The sequence below is a fragment of the Camelus dromedarius genome, chromosome 36 (assembly GCF_036321535.1).
Source record: "Camelus dromedarius isolate mCamDro1 chromosome 36, mCamDro1.pat, whole genome shotgun sequence".
Lineage (NCBI taxonomy): Eukaryota > Metazoa > Chordata > Mammalia > Artiodactyla > Camelidae > Camelus > Camelus dromedarius.
This window is the reverse complement of record NC_087471.1, coordinates 8790937-8818117: the sequence shown is the minus strand read 5'-3', so window position 1 is coordinate 8818117 and position 27181 is coordinate 8790937. Positions and strand designations below refer to the sequence as shown.

Sequence of the window (27181 nt, the reverse complement as noted above, 5' to 3'; positions counted from 1 at the left end):
TCTCTGCTGTATGACCCTGGGCAGGTTACTTAACCTCTCTGGGCCTTCATTGCCTCATTTGTAACACAGGTGACATAGTATCTCAGCTTAAGGTGAGGCTTAAATAAGGTACTAGTGAAAAGCATCCAGAACAGTGCCTGGCACATAAAAAAGGCTCAAAAAATTTCTGCAAAGAGGTAAAGAGATATCTCCCAAATGATTCTGGAATGTTCACCATCACCCACCATAGGACTGGACCCTTCCGGGGGAGGGGTTCAGCCTCATGGATGAAAGGTCCTGGCAGGGAAGCTTTGTGCTGACCTTTTGGACACTATTTTTGCAGCATCTTTCATCGAGAAGAATCAGGAAGCAGAGGCAAGAGAAGGATGCATGGTTGAGGCCCGTTGCTGAGCCAGATGATGGCCTCTGTGGGCCCTTTCAGTTCGAAGTCCGAGGCTTCACAGCTGGTCTCTTGTCCCCCAGGTCTGCCAGGGGAGAGAGGGACCCCAGGACTGCCTGGCCCCAAGGGCGATGACGGGAAGCTGGGAGCCACGGGACCCATGGGCCTGCGCGGGTTCAAAGGTAACAACGGACCTCGGTGTGCCCTCGCCCACCACTCGCCCTTGCACACCAACGTGGGTGCTGGAGTGTGGACCGGTTTCAAATCCTGGCTCTGCCACTGACCAGCTGGGGGACCCTGAGCAAGTCACTTCATCTCGTTAAACATCAGTTTCCTTATCCCCAAACCGGAAGTCCTCATAAGATCTTGATTCACAGGGTGGTCAGAGGAAGTAAAAGGGATGTCTGTGCATGAAAACGCCGTAAACTCTCAAGTGCTGCTGAAATGCAGCAAGGGAGTGTTTCTCCTGGTGGCAGCTTGGTGTCAGCACCAGGGGAGGCCAAGCCAGGACGGCATCCCGGGCCCGCCACCTACCCTCCGGTATGGCCAGAGCAGTCCCAGTTGGTCGTATTCTTTTTATTCCCCAAATATTTAAAACTTTAATCAGTTCTCAGATTTCCATTGCCAATAGTGCTTCTTCTAATTTCTTCCTCCTTCCCGTTAAGAGCCACCTTGTTCACATCCAGGGGCGCCCACTGTAGAGTCAGGCCCCGCCTTTGCACGTTCACATCCAGGGCGTCTAGACCTCCCAGCACTACTGCAGAAGAAGAAGAGGAAGTCTGACGCTCTTTCCCCAGGCCCTGTCTTCTCCCTTGCTAAAATGAAAACTAAGAAAAAAAGCACTGCTGATCATTCCCACCTCACATCTAAGATGACCTCTGACTCTTGGATCACTGGGAACTTTTATTCTGCTTTCTGATTGGTAATTAATCAGGCTGAGGTTTTCCTTCCTTTTGTGATCTACATTTAAAAAAATTGATTTTAAAACACATCGAAAAAGCAACACATGCTCATTGAAAGCGATTTAACAATACAGAAGCATATAAAGTATAAAGTAAACGTGAGTGCCCCCCCTCCGTCACCCCGCCTCTGTCTCTTAAGCTCTTATTCTTCAGAATAACTACTGTAAACACTTTGGAGCATATCCTGCCAGACCTTTTTCTATGCACATCCCTATTACATACATGGTTGCCTTCGTTTTTTTTTTTCCCCCAAAACTCTGATCACACTAGGCGTCCTTCCCTAGAACTTGCTGGCTTGCCTTTTCGCAAGAGGATATGCTGTAAGCTTTTGATTTTCAGATATCTTTCTGGAGGTACTCGAAGAGAAATTCTCTGGTCCTTTTAATGTTCCCTTGAGTGGTGTCAGGACCTTCCTACTTCTTTGTAGAGCGAGATGCTAGCTGGGGAAAGAGCTCTGTTCTTTTAACCATATCCTGGGAAGGAAATTCCACAATTCCTTGGAAACTCTCCCTCATTTTCATAGCCTCCTCCCCCTGGTAAATCTGCCTGATTATAGCTGGAGACCCTCCCTCCCTCCTTTTCGCCCTTTGTGCTTATTAGAGCAACCTTGGACTTGGACTTCTAAAACTTTGGCTATGTAATAGGAATGTCTGTGCTTTGTCTTCTTCCTGCTGAATACCACGTGCCCCTTTAGTCTATGTGTGCTGCCCCTCTGTGCTTTAATTAAGAGGGAATGAAATTTCTCAGCTTGGTACCCGCCTACCCTCCCTCCAAGGGTGAGCAGAATAGGCAGCATCATTGGCTCAAGCTCTTACCCTTCCTGCCACGCAAGCCCTCCAGTGCTGTGGGCTCCAGCTGGAGGATTTCACTGGTCTTGGGTGAACAAGTCTCCTGCAGATAAGACTTTATTCACAATTAGGATTTATTTCCTTTTCCAATGCCAGTTTTCCTCTTCTGTTTCAGGTGACCGAGGCCCAAAAGGAGAGAAAGGAGAGAAAGGAGACAGAGCTGGGGATGCCAGTAAGGAAATTCTGTTGGGGTCATGGGGTTCTGTGTCTGCACAGGTGTGGCTGGTGCCCAGGCAGCCGCCAGTCAGGGTCTGGAGTTTTGGGGTCTAGAATTTTGGAGCCTGGAGGCTGGAGCCACTGGCCAGGGCTCCGGTGTCAAAGGAACTCCCTACCTGCTCCAGGGCTTTGCTGGTCCAGCAAGAGATAATTATACCCAGGGGCACAGACCTCATTTCCAGATGTGCTGTAAGCCCAGTGGTTGTACAGGAGGGCCTGGAGGCAGACTGCCTGGGCTCCCTTCCGGCTGCCTCACTATGTAACGTGTGCCTTATCCATAGCACGGGGATAAGAAGTGTCCTTAACCTCATAGAGTCCTTGTGAGAATTAAATGAGTCACTCCATGTAACAGATGGTTAGGATACAGGGTTAGGATCGGACACATGGTTAGGACTCAGTTAATTATTACCATCCCGTGTATGCATCAATTTAGACAGACTTTATAAAGTCATCGGAAATACTCGCTAACATTCTTACTGACCTCCTTAAGATGTGTGACCTCCCTGGGTAGTTACCTGGGGAAAGGCGTAGAGGCAAAGCAGAATCCTGTTTCTTTTCCTCCTCTGCCACTGACGGAGCAGTGAGGCTGGAGATCTCACTATTTGGCCGACCACCAAGTCTCATGATGGGCGTCTTTCTGACGAGGGTCCTTCCTGAGACGCTGACGAGAGAAGCCAGCTGACCTTGTTTGCCCCTCTTTCCTAGGGTTTTTATTTCCCACCTCCCCCACCAAAGGGCTACACATAGAACCTTGGAGATATTGCCAGAGAAGAGTGAGCCTCCTGGCCAAGTTTCAGTAAATAAAATCTCCTAGCCAAGTTTCAGGGGGAAAAAAAAAAAAAAAAATCCTGGCACCAGCATCCAGTGTTGGTTGGGCTCCGAAGTGCTGCTGTCTGGGTGAGGGCTCAACTGGTTCGCCCTCTCCTAGGGCATCTGGGCTCTGGCATCAGCTCTCTCGGAAGCCTGGGCCTGGGAAAGGGGACACTGCAGATGCACATTTTGGACCCAGTTTGAGGGTTTCCCTAAGACTGATCTTTGGTTTCAGTGGATCCTTAAAATGCCATTTCCATCCCAGCCATGCAGGATCAGAAGGAGACCTTGCTCTTGAATAGCGCTCTGCCCCAGGGTCCTTGAAACGTTACCTTCTGCTTAACTCCTGCTTCCTCTGCCCTTTCCTTTCCCAGGGCAGTGATTAAGGATCAAACAGGAAACACGTCTGTGACGACACTTTGTCACTCTAAAGTGATGGATGTACCCGCGGATGAGGTGTGCCTGTGTCCACCTCGGTCTCCACATGCCCTTACCTTAGATGTACTGTCATCCACAAAGCAATTTATGTGCTTTGCAGTCTTTCTAGAGTTATCTCGAGTCCCTTTCAAGCACAGCCAGGGGCTTAACTGGGAGTGTCCCAGCTAGATGAGGTCTGTTGGACCCTGCAGGAGCCAAACAAAAATTTTGAAGGCAGAGGATGGGAGTCTAGATCTGATCCAGAACATCTGTGTCAGATCTGAATCACACTTATCTAAGGGCTGGGCACCGTGCTTTGTCTCTGGAAGGCTGCCTTCTCCTGCTCTTTGTTGACTGGCTTCTGATGGGATGCCGCCAAGGTAGCTGGGAAGGACCGTGGCATCTAGCTGTGCGACATAAATAACTTCTGATGGGGGTGGCAGGAAGGGAAGAACTGTGGAAAGATGACCTTTGAGAGGGAGATCAGAAACGCAGCCCAGAGACCAAGCCGTGCTGGTCAGGACTCTTGGGCAGCTGTTTTTCAGCTGACTTGAGAGGATGGGGCGGGCTGTGCTAGCCGAGCCTGGGAGAGGTGGTGGTCACCAGGCACTGAGCATCCCAAGGATGCTTTATCACTGTTTACCTTGCCTCTGGAGCCCAGCTGGTTGGGTCTGCACTGGGACTGGGCTCTGAGGCTGGGAGCACAGTATGGGGGGTGGGGAGAGCTCCCCCTGGCATGGGTGGGGAGCTCTGAGGAAGGGGATCTAATCCACTTGGCCCTGGAGTCTACTGACTGCTCTGCAGGAGGCTGATGTCAGCCCTGGAGGGCCCCTCCTCGGGGACTGACATGTTCTTTCCTGCCCTGAGAGGCTGTACCTGGAGCCCAGAGCTCAGGTACCAGCCCCCTGACAAGACCCAGAAATGTCTGCATCAGTGATGGAGCTAGAAAATGAGGTGGCTCGGCAGGAACAGCCCCACAGACAGGCAGCCTTACACAGCGTGCGAGGAACGAGGCAGACATCCCCGGATGGCAGGAGCACCAGACTGGACAGCCAGCTGGCCACCTCCCCTTCTCAGAGGCCCAGAGTGGGGAACAGCGACTCCCAGGACAGAGGTAGAGGCTGAACCAGAAACCCAGGCCTCGGACTTCCCTGGAATGAGAGCTCAGGTCTCTGGTCTTGAAGAGTAGGGTGGGGCTCATTAAACCCCTCAGTGATGCGCTCACCTGGAGATGCAGGTGTCGGGCCTGAGGCTGAACTGGGGCCACTGAAGCAATGCGGGGCTGAGACCCGGGCCTTCCCACGGCCTCCGCCCCCTGGCCTGCCTCTGACCACGCCAAACCCACACTGTATTCAGACTCCTGGTTAGGTTTCCAAGAAGCTCCAGTCCCAGAGGCATTAACTGGATCTCTGGGACTGGGGTTCTGAGGAGGGAAGCAGGAATCAACTTTCAGAAAAGTGCGGAAATTCTGACAAACCCTGAGTGTCCGCTTCTGGGGGGTTCTGAGTCATCCTGGGGGCCCAGGGCAGCCCCACCGTGAGATCCACTGGGAAGAAGGAGTTCTCAGCACCAGGGCTCCACCCTCCTTCAAAAAGGGATGCTGTGGACGAGAAAGCCTCCTCTGGAACCAGCTTGTTCATGAGCCCTGGGACCTTTACCAAACACCTCTCACTTTTAGCAGCAAAAACCTAAAGTTCCAGCAGGTGGGGATGTTACTACATTAAAGAGATTGATGAGAGAAACACAGACACTCTGGTCAGAACGGGAAATGAGGGGGTTTCCTTTGAGGAGAGTATTACAGAAAAGACTTCTCAGGACCCATGCTTTAAGTCAATATTAAAATTCTTTATGAGAACAAGATCTTGCAATTGTTTGCCCATGTTTTGGTCTGGAGTCATAGAATTTTCAAGTTGGATGGTGTTTTTCACCAATTCTTCCCCTGACTCCCGAGCCCACTCCCACCCATTCACTGAACAGAGCTGGAGAGGGTTCCCACAGTGCCCCAGCGAGGTCATGGCCAAGTTGGGTCTAGAATACAGAGATCCAGATTTCTGCTTGATGAGAGGTAAAGGGTTTTTTTCTTGTTTCAGGCAAGAGTGAGATCAGTCATTCTGTTAGATGTTTGGCTTTTGAGAGTTTGGCCAGGAAAGGAAAAAAAAAAGTTATCTATATACATCTCAAGACAGAAGGACATTTGTTTTACCCTCATATATGGTCCATTGGCAAGAAAAATAAATAGTACTTTAGCAGCTAGGGAGTGGGTAAAGGATCCAGTTTTGTGTGAGCCCCACCACATGAATTTAAAGCAGGATATAAATTCAGATGGTTTAAAAATGCTTCCTCAATTTGGTTTCACATGGAAAAAAAAATATGCAGAATGACCCAGGGGTAAATTCCAAGCCAGTGTTTGCTGACAACTATCAATAGCATCTCAGAAAACTTGAAAAATGTTTAACACCTTGTGTGTGTTTTCAGTATTTCAGGAAGTAGGTTGGTGGGGGGAGGCTGGAAGTGGGGACCAGTGGGCTCCCCAGCGTGCAGTATAAGCTCAGAATAAAGTATTAGGATGGTGGTTTCTAGACAGTGTTTTCCTTTACTGCTGAGATGTCTCCATCTCTGTTTTAGAATAAGGAATGCAAAGACAGTACGTAGGAGTCTGTGAGTTCCCTTCCCTCATCCCGCAGCTGGCTGTGCCGGGTGACCCAGGGAACCTGTGTGAGATAGTGTGGTACCAGAAGGTAACATTTTTTTCTGGCCTGAGAGACAGAGCTACTAGAATTATATTTGTTTATTAACTTCACTGCATATACATCCTCAATTCTGGATACAACTGTCATACCCCAGCAACAATATGATTTAAAAGTAAACCACACTTCCAAGAAAAAGTAGCCACTCATGCAACATGGCTAACCAACTTGCACCTGGAGGTACAGAGTTTCCATGCGCGACAGTTCCCTTAATTCTTCAGTCCTACTCCGGAGACATAATTACATCGATGGCAGAGAGGTGCAGAGGCTGAGGGCAGAGGCTAAGGAACCTGCCCGGAGCCACCCAAGTTCCCACGGGGCAGGGCTAGGACTCAAGTCAGGTCTGGAGCCCAACTTCTGCTGCCATCTTGGATTATTTTTTTTATTCTTTTAAAAAAATTTTTGTTTGTTTTTGTGGGGGAGGTAATTAGGTTTATTTATTCTTGGAGGAGGTCCTGGGGATTGAACCCAGGACTTCCTGCATGCTAAGCACACACTCTACCACTTGAGCTATTCCATCCCCCATACCTTTTGTTCTTATTCTCCCTGGCCTTTGACAGCCTAGGGTCCTCCTCGTGGGCTTCTGTCTATTCTTAGTGGGTTTCATATGATCTGCTCATTTCTCCCTTAGCAATGCTCACTTTTTTCCCTAAATTTACTTTAATTGAAGTATACTTGATATAAAACATTATGTAAGTTACAGGTGGGCCACAAAATGAGTCACAATTTTTAGAGGTTATACTCCATTTACAGTTATCCCAAAATATTGGCTAGATTCCCTGTCCTGTACAGTCCATCCCTGTGGCCTACTTAATACCTCACTGTACCTCTCAATCCCCTCCCCCTGAATTGCCCCTCCCCCCTTTCCTCTCCCCACTGGCAACCACTAGTTTGTTCTCTGTATCTGTGAGTCTGCTTCTTTTTTGTTATACTCACTAGTTGGTTGTACTTTTTAGATGCTCAGTTACTTTTAAGCTACTCTTCCCCATCTCAGAGTTTGCTGGTAAATACACCAAGCCTTGGCTGCCTCCCCTGCTTCGGTGGCTCTGAGATGGACCGGACTCAAGTTTTCACACCAAAGTCGGGTGGTTCTGCCTCTGCCAGCGAAGCCCTCCCCACTGGCTGGCTTCTTGCATCCTTCGTGCTTGTGTGATTGAGTTCGGTCTATGCCTTCGTCCGTCACTTCTCTTTGTCCTTACACAGTGAGTGCCTGACAGCTGCAAACATCCCGGGATGGGTGGAGAGGAGAAGTGATTTTCAAATGTTTCCTCTGTTTACATCCAGTGACTGAAAATACATAAGGACACACACCTAGCTCAGAAAAACGGTTCTGCAGCAAACACGGTTTCCAGTGCTGGCTGCAGCAGAGCAGGAGACACCAGAGAGAGAGACATGAGTGCAAGCAGGTGGGAAGTGAGGATCATTGGGAGCCAGATGAAAACTGAGCAGGACGGCAAAGGCCAGAAGCCTGCGGATCAGAAAACAGGCTTGCCCAGCATGGAGCTGGCTTTGGGAGGGAGCAGAGGCGAGACTGAGTGAGGAAAGACAGATGTGTGGAAGGAAGGAGACGTATAGGAAGAAAGCATTGTAATTCACTTATTTAGTGAACGTTTACTGAGCCTTTGCTGTCGACCAGGCGCTGGCTGAGGGCTGGGGAACCCAGGTGAGTAGGGCCTGGCCTCACCTGGAGGAGCTCACAGGCTGGCCGGTAAGAAGGACATGTAACAATCACGGGAGAGTGTCTTGAGTAGATGTACGTACAAAGGGGGTCACTCGATGAGGTGTCTTTGACCCGAGTCTTGAAGTCTTGAAGGGCAAGTTGGTGTCCCACAGGTGCATGGAGGAGGTGAAGGTATTCCAGGTAAAAAGAACTGTGCATGAAACAGCAGAACACTGTCTGATAAACCCAAATCGTTTGGCACAGCAAAGGTTTGGGATGCAGGAAGCAAAAAATAAGACCAGCGAGGTATTCAGGGATCAATGGTCAGGAGTTCAGGCTTGATTTCTGGGCACCGGGCAGCCCAGTCGGGCTGTAAGCAGGGGCTGACCTGGCAGCAGTGAGAGGTGGCTGACCAGGGGGAGACCAGACTAGAGCCAGGACCAAGGCCGTGACAACGGCACCCCAGCCGTCGCCAGTGGCCCTCCGCACCTTGGCTGGTGCCGGCACCCGGCAGACGGGCCCTTCCTGCCACGGAAAGGTCGCTGTTCCGGGTCCATGTTTCTCTGCCGCTCCTGCTCCTGCTTCTGCTCTTGGTTGAGCTGCTTCCCTTGTAGAAAGTCCTGTTTTTCAGAAACACATTTCCTGAGAAGATGAACCACACGCCCCCGGGAGCAGCTGAGGCCGTGGAGCTGCAGTCCTGAGATCCGAGTCCCCTTCTGACCCGGCTGTGTGGCCCTGAGGCCACTGGCTGGGCCCCGCCCGGTGCAGTTTCCTCTTTTCTCTCCTGTTCCGCGCAGAGGATGGGACCTGGCCTTGTCGGCCTTCTGCTTTGCCAAGAGCCCATCTTAAGCCTTCCAAAAACAAATCCAGTGATTTTCCTGAAAGCTTCCTAGTGACCCCTTCCAGGAGAGCTTCAAATTGCTCCCTGCAGAAAGCAGCTCAGTTCCGATTAATCTGAGCCACCTTTGGTTTGATGGCTTCATGTAGATCCGAGAAAGCCTGAAAAAACACAAGACCTGGCTTCTCAAAGGAGAAGTGGTGGGGGGAGATGAAATGGGGGTGTGTGGTGAGGTCCGGGGGCTGCCTAAGAGTCAGGAACGGCTGAGCTAGCCACTGACATTCCCGGCTTATAAAAGGGAGAGGAAGAGCTGCAGCCTGGGCCCTAGAGATGTGCAGCCCTCTTGAGGGAACCTGAGGTCTTGAAGAGAAGCAGAGAGGTGCTGGGAGGCCATTAACAGGCCCGCTAATATCTGTATCCTAGATACAGAGATGCTCAGTGAAAGCAGGAACCAGCTGAGGGCCACAGCGGAGGGCTAGGTGGAGAAAAATTAACATTTTCTACAAAAATGATGCCTTGGAATCACTAAAGTATTAAAGTTTTGGTGTTTGATGTGGGTTTTGTATGAATAAGGTTCTAAATTGAGACGTACATTAAAATCAGGAATGGTTAAACTGTTTATTGAGAAAGCAATTCAACAAACTCAGGAATTGTTCTTCATCCCCGTGACCCTGCACTCACTCATCTTAGGTTGGGAGGAAAAGCCTGCTGCAGGCACTAGATTAAATCCTGGAGGTCCCCGCTGAGTCTTTCTGATGTAACTTTATCAGCATTAGCTGCCACTGCATTAACTTCATGCCTCCACTCCCCCTCGTGTCCTTTGACCATGGAAAATCCCCCGGGTGTGTGCTTGGAACCCGTTAGCTAGATGGACTTACTTGCCTTAGCGCTGGGTTTCAGCCCCTCTTCTAAAGAGTGCTGTTGTGGAATTCTGGTGGAAGGAAGAGGGAGACAAAGCCTGTGGACATCCTGGGAGGTCCTGTGGATGCCGCCGGGGGTGGGGGAGGTCACGGCTGGCTTCCTTACTGACTCAAAGTCTGGGCGAGTCCCTTGCCTCTGTGCCTCTGTCCCCACCATGGTCCTTGAGGCTTATATTGAGTTCAGTACTGTTTATTGAGAACAGACCACCCCAGTACCTGAGTGCCTCCTATTTCAGAAGAACTCTTTAAGGTACATGTTATTATCCCATTTGACAGATGAGGACATTATTCTGAGCAGTTAAATCATGTGCCCAAGGTCAGAGAGCTGGAAAGTGGTAAATCTCTATGCAGGAATCCTAGGTCCTGTCTTTCAGGATTTATAATATGCGGGTGGGGAAGCATCCCAGCCTGGGGTCTCAGACCTTGAACTTGAAAGAGAGCAGAACCGAGAGAGGAAACAGGGCAGGGCGGGGACAGAGTGAACGAAGGCAGAAAGTGTGAAAGAGACTTCTTAGGAAAGGCCACTAGTCCCGGGCAGGAGCCCTGGAGGGAAAGGCGACAGTCCATGAGCCTTTAGAGGGAGGCCTATAAACATTAGCGCGTCCCCACAGCTATAGGTGTGGCAAGATCAGAGTTCAGCATCAGAGCCTTTCTCCCGGCTGCCCTGCATTTCTTTCTAGTCCTAATGGCTGACTGACTCGCACCGACTGCTCACCGCCCTTTGAGAGACCCAGGAGCAAAAGTAAGGCCAAGGACTCACCGCTCCACCTGGGCTGCCCAGTAAATTCCCACAAATCCAGCTCTGAGCAGAGCCCCTGGGTGTTGGCGACATCCTCCTACTGCGATGGGGTAAGCCCCTGCTGCAGGACTGGGCAGGGGAAGTGCTTCATTTATTATTCCATCAGACACATTTTCATTGAACATCTGCTCGGAGCCAGGCGGTCGTGACTAGGGCATTAGAGAAGCAAAATCATCCAAGACAAACTCCCAGCTTCCAAAGACTATGCAGTAGAGCTGGGGAGACCGATGGGTGAGACAACAGTTAAAAAGAAATCCAGCATGAAAAGTGCAGTGACAATGAGAGATACTTCTGCTATTTCTTCTGCCCAGTTAAGTCCCGGGTATCTCCATGTGACCCCCAATCAGAGACACAGTTCAGTGGCTGGTGGGGCTGTGGGGCTGGAGACCCAGCTGTGACTCTGCTGTGGCCACTGCATCTCGTGACCTTGAGAAAGTCACTTTCCTTCTCTGAGTCTCAGCTTCCTCATCTGTGAAATGGGTATCTTACGCCCACCCTGGAGGAGGACTGCAAAGATCAAATGAGATCGTCTAACAAAAGTGCTCTGAAGCAGCGTAAATCACTTTATTTAGAGCAGATTACCATTAGGAAGTAGCATTTGATAAAGTGCACCCACAGGCCAGACCACATTTCATTTTAAAAGTGATGCCCTCCGGCAGAGCCCGACCAGAAATTCCTTAGGCTTGTGGGATGGCTCCCGTCCTTCCCATATGGACCACATTTCCCGTGGATGTCGGGGAAGACAGCAGTGCCCTGTCTAGGCGGGCACAGAGCCCTCGTGATGCAGGCCAGCTGGGGGCACGGGGAGTTCTTTCTTCACAGGAGAAGAAAAGTTCAGCTTCCTTAATGGGCAGCTGGTCCAGATTATCCCCGGGGCTCGACTCTGCAGCTGCAGAGAATCAGAGCCTGTTTTCCCAGCCCCATGTGTTTATTTCTGTTCCCCACAACCTCCTTTCTTTCAACTTGTTTTGCTTTGGCAGGGCCCGGAAGGCAGGATAAACACACCTAAAGGAGCTGTGAGGCTCCGGGATGACACTCCTCGCTTCTCCTGAAAAGCAAACTTTCCTGGGCTCTCCAGCCCTTCTGGTGCACAGCCAAGCAGGTTCTGGGGGATTTCGGGGCCACTTCTGTTCCTAGAAGCCTTCATCCATCCATTCATTTATTCACTCATTGACTCACTCGTTCATTCAGTACCGTTTATTGATGGCGACATGCCAGGCCTCTGCCTGCGACTGGGACCCACAAGGGTGCTGAAAGCCTGTCGCTCCCACGAAGCTTAGAGTGGTGCGTGCATGCAGATGCGGCAGAGGGAGCGGTGCTGTGCTCTCTCTCATCTGTGGGGAGCCTACACGGGGGCCACAGGTCAGGGAGACCCTCGAAGAGGAGGTGACAGTGTGCTCACCCCCCAGGCCCCGGCTGCGGCTCAGTTGTGCAGCCCCGGGTGGATCCCAGATCCGCCCTCTCCAACAGTGCTTTTAGCCCTGGCTGCGCGTTTACATCACCTGCGAACTCCTCAAAAATACGCCCCTCTTCCCCACTGGCGGATTTTAGAGCACCCCAGGTCATTCTTACATGCCACCCAGGGCCAGGAACTGCTGCTTTAAGTCTCAGGCGCTTTCTCCTAAACACATGAATTTCTGCAGACTCAGAGGGCTGCTGGGAGGCAGATGAAAGGTGCTTCACGTATAAGGAGGGCTGTTATTAAATATCTGTCTTAAGTGATCACTCCGCCCGTTGGCTCTGTGGTTCTGAAAATGAAAGGCCTTTTCTCTTCTCCCCGGCTCCACCTCGGAGCAGCTGTGTGACCCTAGGCAAGTGATTTGACTTCTCTGGGCCCGTTTCTTCCTCTGTGAAGTGAGAGTCCTAATGACTAAGTCCTGGAGCTCTTGTGAAGAGTGGAGGAGAAACTGTGGGCTTGGAGCCCTCTGCATGGGGCCTGATGGGTTGTGGGGACTGAGTGCACATTGATTCGTCTCCCTCCCCATCCATCCTTGACTTGCAAGCTCTCTCAGGTGGCATCCTGAACCTGCCTCTGTTGTAGCTGGGTTTGGGACAGCTCTGAGCCAGGGGTGGACAGGTCCCCCAGGCAATGGGTATTTCTAAGGCTATCCCAGCCCTGGAAGCCGGTTCTGAGGTGGTTAAGCTGTCCTTCCAGACCCACTGCGGGGCCGAATAATGCAGTGGCTCCCTGGGTTGGGCTCCCACAAGACGCTGGAGAAAGAGAAAGATATTCCACATCTCGGTGCCCAATTATAAATGCAAAACCTAAAGCAAATAGTGTAAAATAAGGTAGGAAGTAGCTGGATGAGAAAATGCTGGAGCTGTCTAGAGATGCCAGCGCCCTGTGAACGAAACCAGATGCCGGTTCTTAAATCCTGGGATGGGTTCCCAAGAGATACTGTCAAGTTCCCTTCCACTCCCAGAGGCAGAATGAGTGGCTGTCAGATACAGAGTGGGGAGGATTCCTGTATTTGAAGTGGGAGAGGGAGGGTTCAAGGCCAACGTCCAGAGCCCCTTCCAGCTCTGGGGCTCAGACTTCAGTGCCAGGGGACTCTGGGGTAGACCCAGCCTGCTTTGTCTGGGACCTTGCTTTTCCTACAGATATATTTACAAAGCAAAGAGAGCAAAGATATTTGTTTTGAGAAAAGAATCCCCACTTATTAGAATTGTAAGATGTGCACGCAGAGCCCCAGAGTGGCCTTAGCCGTAGCGCCGCATTCCTGGACCATTCTGGAGCTGCCTTGCCTAATGAGTTAGTGAGCAGAAACTTGCTGACAGCAGGAGCCAGTCTTCTGCCAACGCCCCTGTCCCCCTCCCCTAATATGCTAAGAAATTAGGAACTGTGCCCTGAGGAGAGCAGAGGAGGTTAGGGGAAGAGTCATCCAACTGGAGGAGGGCTGAGCCCCGCTTGCTCCTGCTCCCTGGGCAGCAGCCTTGCTGTGCCCGGGAAGTAGAATCACCCTGGACATCACTGAATACTGTCACTTCTCTCAAAAGCTAAGGCTGGTTTATCCCTCCCTGACTGGAAACAGCAACATGTTCATTTTCAAATACAAACTCGGCAGTAGCCGTGCTTCGTGAAGTCAATCCTGCCATCTTCGTCCTCCTGTAAGACTTAAGAGAAGCCAAACTGTTTCTATGCATTTGGGGTAGAAGGTAACAGTTCAAGGGTTAAATTCATTGTTTTAAAAAAATTTTTTTTTATTATTTATATTTTTATTGATGTATAGTCAGTTTACAATGTTGTGTCAATTTCTGGTGTACAGCACAATGCTCCAGTCATACAGGAACATACATATATTCGTTTTCATATTCTCTTTCACCACAAGTTACTACAAGATACTGAATGTAGTTCCCTGGGCTATAGTTATGAACTTGTAGTTTATCTGTTTTATATATAGTACTTAGTATCTGCAAATCTCAAACTCCCAATTTATCCCTTTCCACCTCTTTTCCTCGGTTACTATAAGTTTGTTTTCTGTCTGTGAGTCTGTTTCTATTTTGTACTAAGTTCATTTGTCTTTTTTTTTTTTTTAGATTCCACATATAAGTGATGATATATGGTATTTTTCTTTCTTTTTTTTGGCTAATTTCACTTAGAATGACATTCTCCAGGTCCATCCATGTTGCTGCAAATAGCATTATTTTATTATTTTTATGGCTGAGTAGTATTCCACTGTATAAATATACCATAGCTTCTTTATCCAGTCTTCTGTTGATGGACATTTAGGTTGTTTCCATGTCTTGGCTATTGTAAATAGTGCTGCTATGAACATTGGGGTGCATGTGTCTTTTTGAGTTAAGGCTTTTTTATTAATAGGGGTGATGCCTGCGGCCCACAACTGAACGTGAGGAGTTTATTATAGATATCCTCAGAAAATGCAAAGTTCCGTAGTCCGGACACCATGCCTCGTTCTCCTCCCATCTGTGCCTCACCTGCAGCATCCTCATGGAGGGGCCAGGTTAGGCCTGGTGTGGACCTGGGGTCCTGCTGCAGAAGGGTGGATGATGGCCACATGGCTGGAGCCAGGAGAGGCCTGGGTAATGCGCAGGGTCAGCAGAGCAGGTCAGGGGATGAGGAGGTGGGTTCTATGGTCTGGGCCTGCAGCCAGGCAGAAAGCTCCAAGCAGGGATTAGAACCACTGATGCTCTGGAAAACTCGTTGGTGAAATGATTGAGCCCTTTGATCTGGGAGAGAGTGAGGAGGCTGCCCAGCTGGAAAGGGCCAGTCTCCCGCCCTGAGTTCCCTGCATCAGCTTCCTTCCCTGTGGTTACACAGCCAGACAGGAAGTGATGCTTCTGGTGTAGGCTCTGATTGAAGGGACTCTTCTCTGTCGGCTTCTCTAAAAAAAGGGAGAACCTCTGACCCCAAATCTGGGGCAGCAGGGATTAAAGAAGCAGAGGCCCGGTCCTAAGAACATCAGTGTCCCTTCCCGGGGCAGGTACGCAGAAAAGCTCTGCCCAAGACGTAGTGGGTGGGGCTTGGGGAGGGCTGTCAAGTCATGAAACGCTCCACTCTGCCCCCAGGTGTTCGATGGGGAGCAGCCACTGGTATTTGCCTTCACCTGGGGTCTCCCAGATGAGAGGTGGCCCACTGACAGTGCTCTTCCTTCAGAGAGCTGGGTGGGGACCAGGCCTGAGTTGCTACTGTCCTCTCCGTTTGCACATGAGGGGCACATGGCCAGATCGATTCCAGCCTGCAGGGAAGGGACCCCAGACTGAGAGAAAGAGTTTGATATTGTCTTCACCCAGGGGGCCCCTTTAAGACTCCAACTCAGATGTCCAAACGGGGAACGTGGTGAGGGGAGGGTGGGGGGTGAGGGGGCAGTGGTGTCTGCAGGGCTGCTGGTCCCCATTCTGCTCAGGAAGAATTTCCTGGGGCTCACTGAGGTGGGAGGCAAAGAAGGATGCAGAGACCTGTCAGTCAGGGGCCGCTGTTAAGGGAAGTCGCGTGCAGCTGTGAAAGCCTGAGGTCTTTTTGCCCGCCCCCCACCCCACCATCCCCTCCATCTCCTGGCCTAGGAGTACCTGGGTTTTGTACCATCAGATCCCTGCCTTCCATCTCCCTCTACAGTCATGTGCAGAGAGAGGCATCTCCTTAACCCCAAATAGCCCCACACACTCCTTGGGGACCACTCTGGGTGGACGTCTAAGGGATAAGCTCCCTGGACTTACAGGAAATGTAAGGAAAGGGGTGGGGGGTTGGGTCGGGGGTGGGGTGGGGTGGGGTGGGGGCAGGGGAAACCAGGCCGAGGCAGCCTCTCAGGCACCGCATCTGATTATGTGGGGCTGACACAGCTGTGGGGTGAGAGCGTTTCCCAGTGATGGCTGGTTGCTTGGTGGGAAAGCTTTGCTTGAGGGCAGACACTGCTGGGAAAAGGCAGAGTTTACACCCTCTGCCCACAGAAACCCAAACCTTCTTAGCAAGGCGGGCCGTCCTGCCTAGGCTGGAGAGCGGGTCAGCGCTGCCGTCATCGAGTGATTTCCCAAGTGCATTCCAGAAGGTGGCATTATTATGGCTCAGCTTGGGAAAGTCCTGCCTACAGCTGCCCCTGAAGCTCTTTAGGCCAAAGGTGGCCAGAGATACTATTCATGCAACAGCCCCTTGGACTGTCTGAGTCCCTGAATGGGGGCAGTTTGCATCAAAATCAGATCAAATCAGCCTACAGTTTATCCTGAGGGAAGTATCCACAGAGATGAGCTTTTGTTAGGGGGAAGAGAGAGGTGCAAAACTCATTGCTTAGTGCTGTGTTCCGTAAAATGGAGCTAGAACCAAATGTGCCTCATTTGGATCCTCTTGGGGCATGCAGCTGCTGCTGACCCCGTGGGCAGATGACCATGTTCTGCCTCCATTACGGGGAGAAGCCCTGAATCTGGGGATCTGGGAACAAGTGACAAGGAACAGGCTCCAGTGCTCCACGAGCCAACCCTGGGGTCTGGGTGTTGGGGGAGAGTTCTGGGAGCTATGACCTTGCTCAGTGTGTGGGGAGCATGGTGCATAGACCAGAAACATCTTTGAAATTGACACTATGAGTCCCATAATTACGGTCAACATGTGTTTCCAATTTTTGGAAGTTGTCCTGTTTCCAGATATTCTTTTGCCACTTCCATATACATTGAAGCCTGCTGGGAATTCTAATATTTCAGCATCCAAATGACAGTTTCCAGATTTCCTTCAGCGTTCACCGTAATCACATGACAGACCACATCCTTATTTTCTCGTTTGGAATGTACGGCCATTGTAGTAATAGGTTGAATTCTGGGTCCAGAATCCAGACCGTCCCACCAAAAGAAGCCATCAGTGAGGGAGTGAGTAGAAGAGCTGTGATGTAACAAAGAGGGTGTTGGGAGCATGGGAAGCCCTGATGCTGGTTCTCCATTCAGAGGCTCCCACCCCATTGGCTCTGGGGAGCTGCGTCCACCAGACAGGACCTGCCTACCTGGGTGTATACTGTCTGAGCTCATTCATTCATGCATGCCTGCATTTGGCCCAGCTCGGGTGTCTTCATGTACCAGGCACTATGTGAGGCCACATGCCCTGTCCTCAGAATGCTCCCAGTGTCCTAAAGGAGTAAATAGGCAATTATTACATGAAGTGACCAGTATGTCCATAGAAGGGGCCCTGGCCACGTATGGGGGACCAAGGGAGGCTTTTGGGAGATGGAACATCTAAGTTGAAATTTAAAGGATAAGAAACTCTTAGGCCAGAGTACAGAGAGGGGTTTTTTGAGGTGGGGCAGTCCATATTCTCCCTCAGCTCATTCAGATCTCCACTCAAGGCTTTCCTCGTCTCCCCTTCCAAGATGGCGCCTCCCCTCACCCTCCACCCACCGCCTCGTCACCCCGTCCACCTCCCCTCACCCTCCATTCCCTTTCTGTGCTCTGTTCCCATCTACGCACTCATTACTAAACGGCCATAGTTATATTTTTGTTTGTTTCCCAGCTTTTTTGCTAGTCTCTCCCACTAAAACACCAGTCCATGAGGGCAGAGACTTTGCGCCTGGATGCATCCGAGGCTCCTAGAACAAGGCCAGGCCCCTAACAGATGGTCAGTCACTAAACAAAGAAGAGAACAGAGTGAGTTCAGAGAGGCCAGGGCAGAGAGGATGAGGGGACTGTCTGAACATCAGCCCTGGCTCCCCAACCCCACCCGGCCTCTTCCTGTTATTCTGACCCTGAACTCTGCCTGGCCTGCTCTGGGACACACAGCATCTTTCTGCCACTTCTCCCTCTACAAATGACCACACACTGAGCCCAGTGTGGCCCGCTGTCCCCCTGGCAGGTGCTGACAGAGGCGAGGCAGGTCTGCGAGAGATCAAGGCTGTCATCTCAGCCTCGGCCAGCCCACCCTGGCCAAGCCCCACCCCAGGCCAGGCCTCGCCGGCTGCTGCGGCTCCGGGCTGGCTTGTCATATGCTCCCAGGGGACCTTCCCTGCCTCAGATCTGGCCTCTGCATTCCTCCTTCTCTCTGAGTGTTCCGTCTCCAAGATTCCTGTGCTCTCTTGCTCATTCTGTCTTTTCCGACAGCCCAGCTGGAGCTAAACCCATGTGGGGAGAATGGTCAGGGATGAAGGATGCATCCAAAATGGCACCGAGCATTTCAAGGAGCCTTTCAAAGCCATCACACTGCTCTCTCTCTGCGTCTCGGGAGTGGTGTTCCTTTCTGGTGGCGTCTTTGGTTCCTCTGGGCAGAATACTCTGGGGTTTCCCTAGCCGGGGCAGCTCAAAACAGACGCATGGCCAATTCTGACTTCTCTCCTTTCTCACGTGGCACAGATGTTGGGTTTGTGAATTCTGCCACTTCCTCCAGGGGCCTATGAAGGTCTCTGCCAAGTCACAGTCACTAGACGAGGGAATCCCCTAGCCTGGCTGGCTGAAAAAAGAAAGAGAAGTAAATAGCCCAAGGGTGAAGTACTTACTGGGAGCAGAGCTTGATCGGGTTTGCTATTTTCTATGGTTAACAGTTTACATAAGGAGTTTTTGGTCACCCGCTTGTCGCTGTGTCATGGTACAGTGTCCCCATCTCCACCCCATGTGTCCAGGTGGCTTCTGGCTGCAAGAAGCGACAATCTAGACCTCTTGCCTAGTCTTGGCATCACTGAACAGCAGAGCTCGAAGGAACCTTACAGATCACCTCATCCCATCGCTCCCAAACGCCACGCCACACATAGATTACCTCCTCATCATGGGGAACCCTTTAGAAAATACAGATCCCCGACTCCTGCCACCAAGATGCTGCCCCAGTAGTCCTCAATGGGCCAGGGACTCTGCCTTTTCACAGGTGTTCCTAATGATTTTGATGTGTGGCCGGACTTAAGACTCAGTGGCCAATATCCAATATCTTGTCAAGTGAGGAAGCTCAGGTCCCAGGGGGTGAATAAACCCCCCCCCGCCTCCCCGTGCGTGGCAGGACAGGCGGGATGGTGAAAGGACATTAGGCGCCATATCAGGAGACCCCAGGCTTCCAACCCAGCAGCTCTGGCACTAACCCTTTGTATAGCCCTGACACCCATAACTCTCTAGCCAGACCCTGGCTCTGAGATGCTAGGAAGCCTTTTTTCGGCTGTTCCCCTGGGAGAAGTAGCACCTTGCTTTGTGATGCAGAAGAATGAATCTGCTCTCATTCATCGATGTGGCAAACGGCTACTGTACATTTCCTACCGCCAGGCTCTGAGCTGAACGAGTTTATAGGTGAACGCGATGAGGTTTCAGTCATTAGAGAAAGGGGGGCAAACTTGGATTTTCTGAGAGCTTACTGTGCGCCAGGCACCACGCTTGGAGCCTTGCACAGGTCATTTCACTGAGTCTACAAGACCGCCCTAGGCGTTGTCCCCACACCGCAGTTGGGGAAATGCCCTCAGAGAGGCTGGGAGACTTTCTTAAGGTCATTCAGGTGGAAGGAAGAGCCTGTGTGGACCACACGCCATTCCAAGCTCTCTACACCTCTTGCTGTATTTCACTGATGCTGTGATGCACATTTTAACGTCTCTGAAACCTGGAAGCATGTAGCAGTTGGTGTAACTTGCCGTGGGTAATGGCCAAGCTTTTTCCTTCTTCGTAGCATAGCAAATAGTGATGGTCCTTAGGAAGACTGGCATCTTAGATTTGATGAACTACTGGCTCCCCCTTACAGAGAGCCAGCGGCAGGGTCAGAACTCGCACCCAGGTCTGTCTGGCTTCAAACCTTTTCGTGCTAGTGGGAAAGTGGACACAGATGATGGGACACAGGGCTGAGACACTCCCTAGAGACCTCTCCACCTACGGAGCTCCACAGCAGGGCCACCTGCCCACAAAGCCTTGACCATCCCTTGGTTTCCTCTGCTCCCCTTCACCCTCCTCCCTGGCAGGCTGCCTGCTTCCCACCAGGTCTCAAACGGTGGAGAGGGATCCAGCCGTCCTGCTCCTTGGTGTTAACCCAGATGAGTTGGAAACATGTCCATCCAAAAATCTGCACAAGAATGTTTCTCATAGCTTTATTCATAATTGACAAAATTTAGAAGCCACCAAGAGGTCCTTCAGTGGGTGAATGGATAAATACACTGTGGTACATCCAGACAATGGAATATTTATTATTCAGAGCTAAAAAGAAATGAGCTATCAAGCTGTGAAGTGACATGGAGGAGTCTTTAAATGCAAATTACTAACTGAAAGAAGCTAACCTGAAGAGGCTACGCACTGTACGATTCTAACTAGATGATGTTCTGGGAAAGGCAGAACTAGGGAGGCAGCAAGAAGGTCAGCGGTCGCCAGGGGTTACAGGGTGGGGAGGGGTGAGTAGGCAGAGCACATAGGATTTGGGGGGCAGTGAAACTATTCTGTCTGAGACCATGCTGGTGGAGACATGTCCTCACACATTTGTCCAGACTTACAGGAGGGACAGCACCAAGAGTGAACCCTGGTGTAAAGGATCGACTCAGGGTGATCGCGATGTGTCAGTGCAGGTTCACGGGTCACCTCAAGTGTAGCCTCACGGGCGGGGTAGTGACCCTGTGCTGCTCCCGGCAGGTGGCCTGGAAGCCGTGATGGTCCGGCTGGTGAACGGCTCGGGCCCGCACCAGGGCCGCGTGGAGGTGTACCACGACCGGCGCTGGGGCACCGTGTGCGATGACGGCTGGGACAAGAAGGACGGGGACGTGGTGTGTCGCATGCTGGGCTTCCCCAGCGCCGAGGACGTGCACCGGACAGCGCAGTTCGGACAAGGTAGGGCGCGTGGAGGAAAAGGCGGTGGGGGGAGGGCCCGGGAGTCCTTGGGCAGCAGTCCTGGGAGTGTCACCTGATCTCTGCCCCAGTACTTGCCCCAGCCGGAAGCTCACCTCCCCAGGCAAGCCGCTCTACCTTCAGACTGCTCTGATTACTAGAACATTCTTCCCTTCCTTGAATTGATTCCTTTCTCTTTTTGTTTCCTGTCAGATCCCTGACTGGCCCCTGTTCTCAGCCCTGCGTCACAGGGCTCGCATGTGCCCTGGTCCATTTTTGCCACTACTTAATGCTTATATAGCGTCCCTTGTGTGCCAGCTCGGTTCTAAACACGCTCCAAGTGTTTGCTTGTGTAATCCTCACAACACTAGGAAGTAAGCATTGATATCATCCCTACTTTCCAAATGAGGAAATGGTGGCACAGAGAGGTTGAATAACTTGCCCAAGGTCACACAGCTAGCACGTGGCAGAGCCTGGATTCAGATCCATGCAGGTGGCTTATCCACTCTGCTGGACGTCCTGCGCCTCTTGGAGTCTTTTTTTCTGCAGATGGATATCTCCAAATACTTCATCTCGTCCTCAGAGGACAAGACTTTGAAAGCCTTCACCATTTCGGTTGCTTCCTTTAAGACCCTAAAGCACATCTCCTTTCCTATAGACGGTACAAGAGACTTTGAGGGAGGGGCGCAGACCCTTCCTGGACAGACAGCTGATTTGAACCATCCATCCCATTGCTGTTGCAAAGAAGATGCCACAGGATGCTGTGCCCCAGCTCCGGTCTTTATCCACAGCGCCGCGCTAGTTCTCTGTGTTAGTCTTCTCAGCTGCTGGAACAAATGCCCCAGCCTGTGGGCTTGAGCAACAGACATTTGTTGTCTCCTGGTTCTGGAGGCTGGAAGTCCAAGATGTGTTGGCAGATCTGGTTTCTCCTGGTGCCTCTCTCCTTGGCTTGTAGATGGACACTTCCCTCTGTGTCCTCACCTGGGCGTCCCTCTGTGGGGGTCTGTGTCCCTTCCTTTTTAAGGACACTAATCATATTGGATCAGAGCCCACCCTGATGACCTCATTTATCCTTGCTCACCTCTTTAAAGGGCCTGTGTCCAAAGACAGTCACATGCTGAGGTCCTGGGGGTTAGGATTTCCAGGGATTTGTGGTGGGGGGGCACACTTCAGCCCGGAATGCCCTGTACCTTGGTGTGCTTGCTGTGGCCACCTGCTCCTTGGCCACCATATCACCTTGCTCTGAGGCTGATATGAGGGTCTACATGCAAACTGAGATCGCTGGCCCACACCCACTAGCACGTGCTGAGTGTCCCCAGCATCACATACGTCACACTCGTATACAAATGTTCACCATCAGACATGCTCTGTCCTCCATCAGACCTCGAACTTGGAGAAGCTGTGTCAGCTCACAGCTAAAACAATGGTCCTGCCATTGCACCTGAGCGCAGCACTCCCCACGCTTGTGTCACCGTGTGCTGCCCCGGCGTGTGCTCTTGTTGCCTCTCCCCGGGTCTCGGTGTTCCTGTCTGTAACTTAAAGGGGCTCGCAGACTCTTTGATGTGCTTTCCAGCTTGGGCCCCCTGGCGTTTGAAATGCTCCTGCTCACCTGTCACAGGGACCTGAGTTCTGGCAGGTGTGGGGAGGGATTTGGACTGGCTCACTCATACTCGGTTGCCAGGTCCCCTGGTGACCCGTGGAGGGACAGCTGGCCCTGCTGTAGGGGCTCCTTGTGTCATGGAGTGTTTGCTGTCTGGCCTGAGATGGGGGCGGCCCAGCCCACTGTACTGAGTGGCCAAGGGACTCATGGTGAGAGGAGGGGTGTCCTTTCGGATGGGGACTCACTCAGAGCCAAGTCATCTCCACTGACCGTGGAGACCTCCACTCCTCCCAGCTGCCTTTCTCCTCATCTCCACCGTGGGCTTCCACAATTCATGCTTAGAATCTTGTCCCTTAGATCTCAGTCACTGTTGTGGACTAAATGGGCCCACCCCCACATTCATATGTTGAAATGCTGACCCACCATGTGATGGTATTAGGAGGTAGGGGCCTTTGGAGGTGATGAGATCACGAGCCGAGCCCTCATGATGGGACTAGTGTCCCTATAAAAGGAACCCCAGAGCGCTCCCTGCACCTCCTTCTGTGAGGACACACAGAGAGGTCAGTAGCCTACAAGCCAGAAGACGGCCCCCCTAGAACCGGTCCAGGCTGGCATCTTGATCTTGGACTTCCAGCCTCCAGAACCGTGAGAAATAATTCTCTGTTGTTTACAAGCCACCCCGTCTGAGTAGACTAAGACAGTTGTGCTCACTGAAGTGACTTATGAAATCTGTTGTGACAGCTGGCAGAGAGCATCCGATTGACCCCACACATCCTGGTCTCTGCTTAAAGGCCAGTGCACGGCGAGTTCAAAGGGTCCAGCTCCACAGAGGGCAGCCCACCGGGAGAGACCATCTTCCTCCCACCTGAAGCTGTGTGCTGGGTCTCTGCCTGTTTTCATCCAGAAAAACTGCCATTTTTGCTTGCACGAGGGACAGAAACAGTAGGAACAGTCCTCACTTTTCCATTTTTGGCTCCAATGAGGATTTCTCCCTAATAAGTGGGAGTAAAACCTTTTGGGGGAAAGATCTTGAACCCTTTTAGAGAAGCTATGTTGGGGAGTTTGAATGCCATGGGCAGTGTTAGCCTGAAAGTCTTCCGTTCTCCCTTGAGGTTTGTATTGCATGGCGTCAGGGGAAGCTCTGCAGTGGCCACTCGAGTCTTTAAACCAGTTGGGGGAAGCCAGGCTCGATTTCATGTCCGCCTCAGATTTGCACCGTTATTTCCCCATCATCGTCTGAGAACTTAGTTCATGTGATGTCTGAGACGTGGACAGGTGGGTGGGCCAGGTGTTACTCCTAGGTACACGGAGGAAAACGGGGGCCGGGGAAGGGAAGGGACCGCCCCATCCAGGCTTGCCTGGTGCCCATTCTCCTAGCCCCGCTGCACTCCCTTCTTCCCAGGGCAGCTTCTGGCACCTTCTGTGGGCAGGCACGGGCTCAGCCCTGGGGCAGAGTTGAGTCAACCTAGCCTCTGACCTCAGCACGTTCCGTTTAGAGGGGGAGGCAGACGTGTTCATAGATTCTACACGTCGGGAGGGCTATTGTGCTGCAGGAGCTATGGGGCGGGGGAGGGGATGCCCGCCTCTCCTGGGGAGGGGGCCGGGGAGCTGTGCATCAGAGCCGGACGACCCCCTGACCACAAACTCCCATCACACAGGTGCCCTGACTCCCAGTCGGCTCGCCCTCAGCCTCAGCCCCCAGCCCCTCGGCCCCGCCCGCCACGGGCTCTGTTTCTCTCCTGGATGTGCCAGCCAGGACTGCAGGCCTGTCCCTCCTCCCCTCCTCACACCCTCCCCCGTACCGTATCTGGTGGGTCCCCGGCTCCTACAGACTCTACCAGTGTCAACCTCTCTGGTCCCAGGACTCTCCTCCTCTTTGTCCTCACTGCTTTTGCCTTAGGTGCTCGGGCTGGGTAGAGCAGTGGTTAGGAGCTCCGGCCCTGGATCAGAGCAGCTAGCATCCTGTAACTGCCACGTACTAGCGGTGACCTGGAGCGATTCTTAACCTCTCCAGGCTTCAGTCCTTCCACTTTTGCAGAGTGATTGCAAATGTGAGACGAGATCACGTGGGGAGAGCAGTGAGCTCAGTGCAGCCCTACGGTGCGCATTTATCTGCCGCAAGGTAGGTGGAGGTGGGTGTGGGAGCAGCTGTCACTTCCCTGAGCTGCTTCTGGCACTGCTGCCCCCCTCCCTCTCCAGGGTGGCTCATGTTGCCTTCCTCCCCCTCCTGGCTGCCAGGGATCTTTCTAAAAGGGGCTCCTCCTTGGGTCACTCCGCTGCCTGGTACTCAGCAGTCTTGCTCTCAGGTTCAACTTTATTTTCCTTTGCTTAGTTCCCAAGGCCCATCCTGATGTGCCTTCTGCATCCTTCCGCCCCAGGTGTCCCTTTATGGTCTCTGAGCTCTCACAGCTGTTTCACCGTCTCTGTATGGTCTCACATGCTGTTCCTTAAGTCTAGAATGCCTTTCCCTCCTCTTCACCTTGCTAATTCCTCTTCAGCTTTTAAAGTCAGCTCAATTATCACCTCCTGTGAGGAGCTTTGCTGGCTCCTTCCAGCCCCCCTCTGCCCCCACCCCTGATGGAGATACCCCAGCCCGTTCCCATGGCATTTTCTCGGCATCCCTCACAAGCTGCTGATCTCTGAGGTATGTGGGAACAACTTGAGAGCAAAGCTCCAAACCCCAGAACTGTGCCTTGGACATGATAGGGACCGGATAACTGTGGGAGGGAGGAGGGTGGGCCAGGAGTAGGGGGCGAGGAAAAGGAAGGAAGGAACTTCTGTGCCTGCCTACAAGTGTCGTATAAGAAACAAGAAACTGCCAAGCACTGGCAGTGCTCTCAGTGGTCTGGCACCATACAAGTTTTCCTGGATAGGGCTCAATAATCAAATGATCAGTTTCCCTGGGAAAAAAGCAAAGGAAAGACTCAAATGAGAAAGACTTGGAGAGAGATATATATATATTTTTTTAATTTTAAATTGGTCCAAGAGCTGTTGGAGGAGGAGTGAGTACAGATAGAAAAGTACAGAAGAGTGAGTACAGAAAAGAAAAGATGGGGGCTGATGGCTGGAAGGGTGTCCAGGAGGAGTTGGCAGGGGGTGAGATCTTTAGAGCACAGCTGGGAATTGGTCCTGGACCTGCGAAGGAGATCTTTCTGTAAGACAGGCAAGAAGAGGTGAGGGGGGGTACAAACGCACATGGATTTGTAGGTGGGAGTGGGCAGGTGGAATTGGGAGTGTTCACGTCTAATCATATTGTTATTACAATTTTTGCCCTTTCTGTCTAAGATAAAATTCAAATTCTGGGAGGTGGCTTAGACCAAGGATCAGCAAACATTAAAGGGCCAAGAAGTAAATATTTTAGGCTTTGTGGGCCAGGTGGTCTGTCTAACAACCACTCAGCTCTGCGGTTGTAGTGTGAAAGCAACCATGGGCAAAATGGAATCGAGGGGGAGAGCTGTGTTCCAGTAAAACTTTATTGACAAAAGTGGGCAGGGGCTGAATTCGGTTTGCCACCTCCTGGCTTTACGATCTGTGCTGTGCACTGTGTACTGTGGTTCTCTGGAGGACAGGGACTGGACTGGCTGGATGTCAGAGGTCTGGGTCATGATCTTGCCCCCTTAATACTTGTGGGCCAAGTCACTTCATCTTTCTGGGGCCTCAGTTTTCCTCTCTCTTAAATATCTGTTTGCGAGCCATCCTGTCTGCTTCTGCGTGAGGGTCTGCTGTCAGCCTGTAGGAGTCAGTGTAACTCATTCCTTCTGTTAATATTACTCAGAATAAACATACAACAACTCAAATATTAGTTCCATGGAGCAGAGATTTTTGTTCTTTTTTGTCTCTGTTTTTTTAAATACAATTTTGAAAAGTTGCTTTCCATTTAGAGTTATTATAAAATGTTGGCTCTATTCCCCGTGTTGTACATACATTCTTGAGCCTGTCTTACACCCAGTAGTCTGTTACCTCCCACTCTCCCTGACCTCTGTAGTGCACCCCCACTGGTAACCACGAGTTCTCTGTATCTGTGAGTCTGCTTCTTTTTTTTGTTATATTCCCTAGTTTGTTGTATTTTTTATATTCCACATATAAGTGGTATTACACAGTATTTGTCTTTCTCTGCCTGACTTCACTTAGCATAATGCCCTCCAAGTCCATCCATGTTGCTGCCAATGACAAAATTTCATTCTTTTATATGGCTGAGTAGTGTTCCATGGTGTGTGTATAACATATATACACTGCATCTTCTTTATATATAATGTATACCCTATCTATCTTTATCTGTTGATGGATATTTAGGTTGTTTCCATATCTTGGCAGTTATAAATAATGCTGGTATGAACATTTATCTTTTCGAATTAGTGTTTTTGTTTTTTTCGGATACGTACTCAGGAGTGGAATCACTGGGTCATATGGTCGTTCAATTTTCAGTTTTTTGAGAAATATCCACACTGTTTTCCACAATGGCTGCACCAATTTATATTCCCACCAACAATTTTTTTTTAAATCATTTTTCATTCACTGATGTAGGGCAGACACCCAGAATAGTGCTGAGCATGGAATAGGCCCTCAAATATTTGTTGAATGACTGAATGATAAGGAGGAAATAAAATCTGCACCTACTCATCGCAACGCTATCACCTCCCACCATCCCCTAGTGCTCCAAGTGTCAGAAGACCTGGGCTCTCGTCCTAATTTTTGCCTCCTCAGGATAAAATATCATCCTGTTTCTTCATCAAATGCCACCCTGTTTCATCATTTTTCTGACTGTCACGTGGGGAGCAGAGTACCTCC

At 51.2% G+C, this 27181-nt stretch overlaps 1 protein-coding gene across 1 annotated transcript in view; it reads left to right on the top strand.

Annotated features, from left to right (window-relative positions):
* Positions 1-27181, top strand: part of SCARA5 (scavenger receptor class A member 5) — a 96128-nt gene that overhangs the window by 64167 nt on the left and 4780 nt on the right. Inside the window, exons 6-8 of the mRNA XM_010995450.3 lie at positions 463-561; positions 2305-2361; positions 20602-20796. Of these exons, the coding sequence (XP_010993752.3) occupies positions 463-561; positions 2305-2361; positions 20602-20796 (351 nt within the window). The remainder of the gene's footprint in view (positions 1-462; positions 562-2304; positions 2362-20601; positions 20797-27181) is intronic.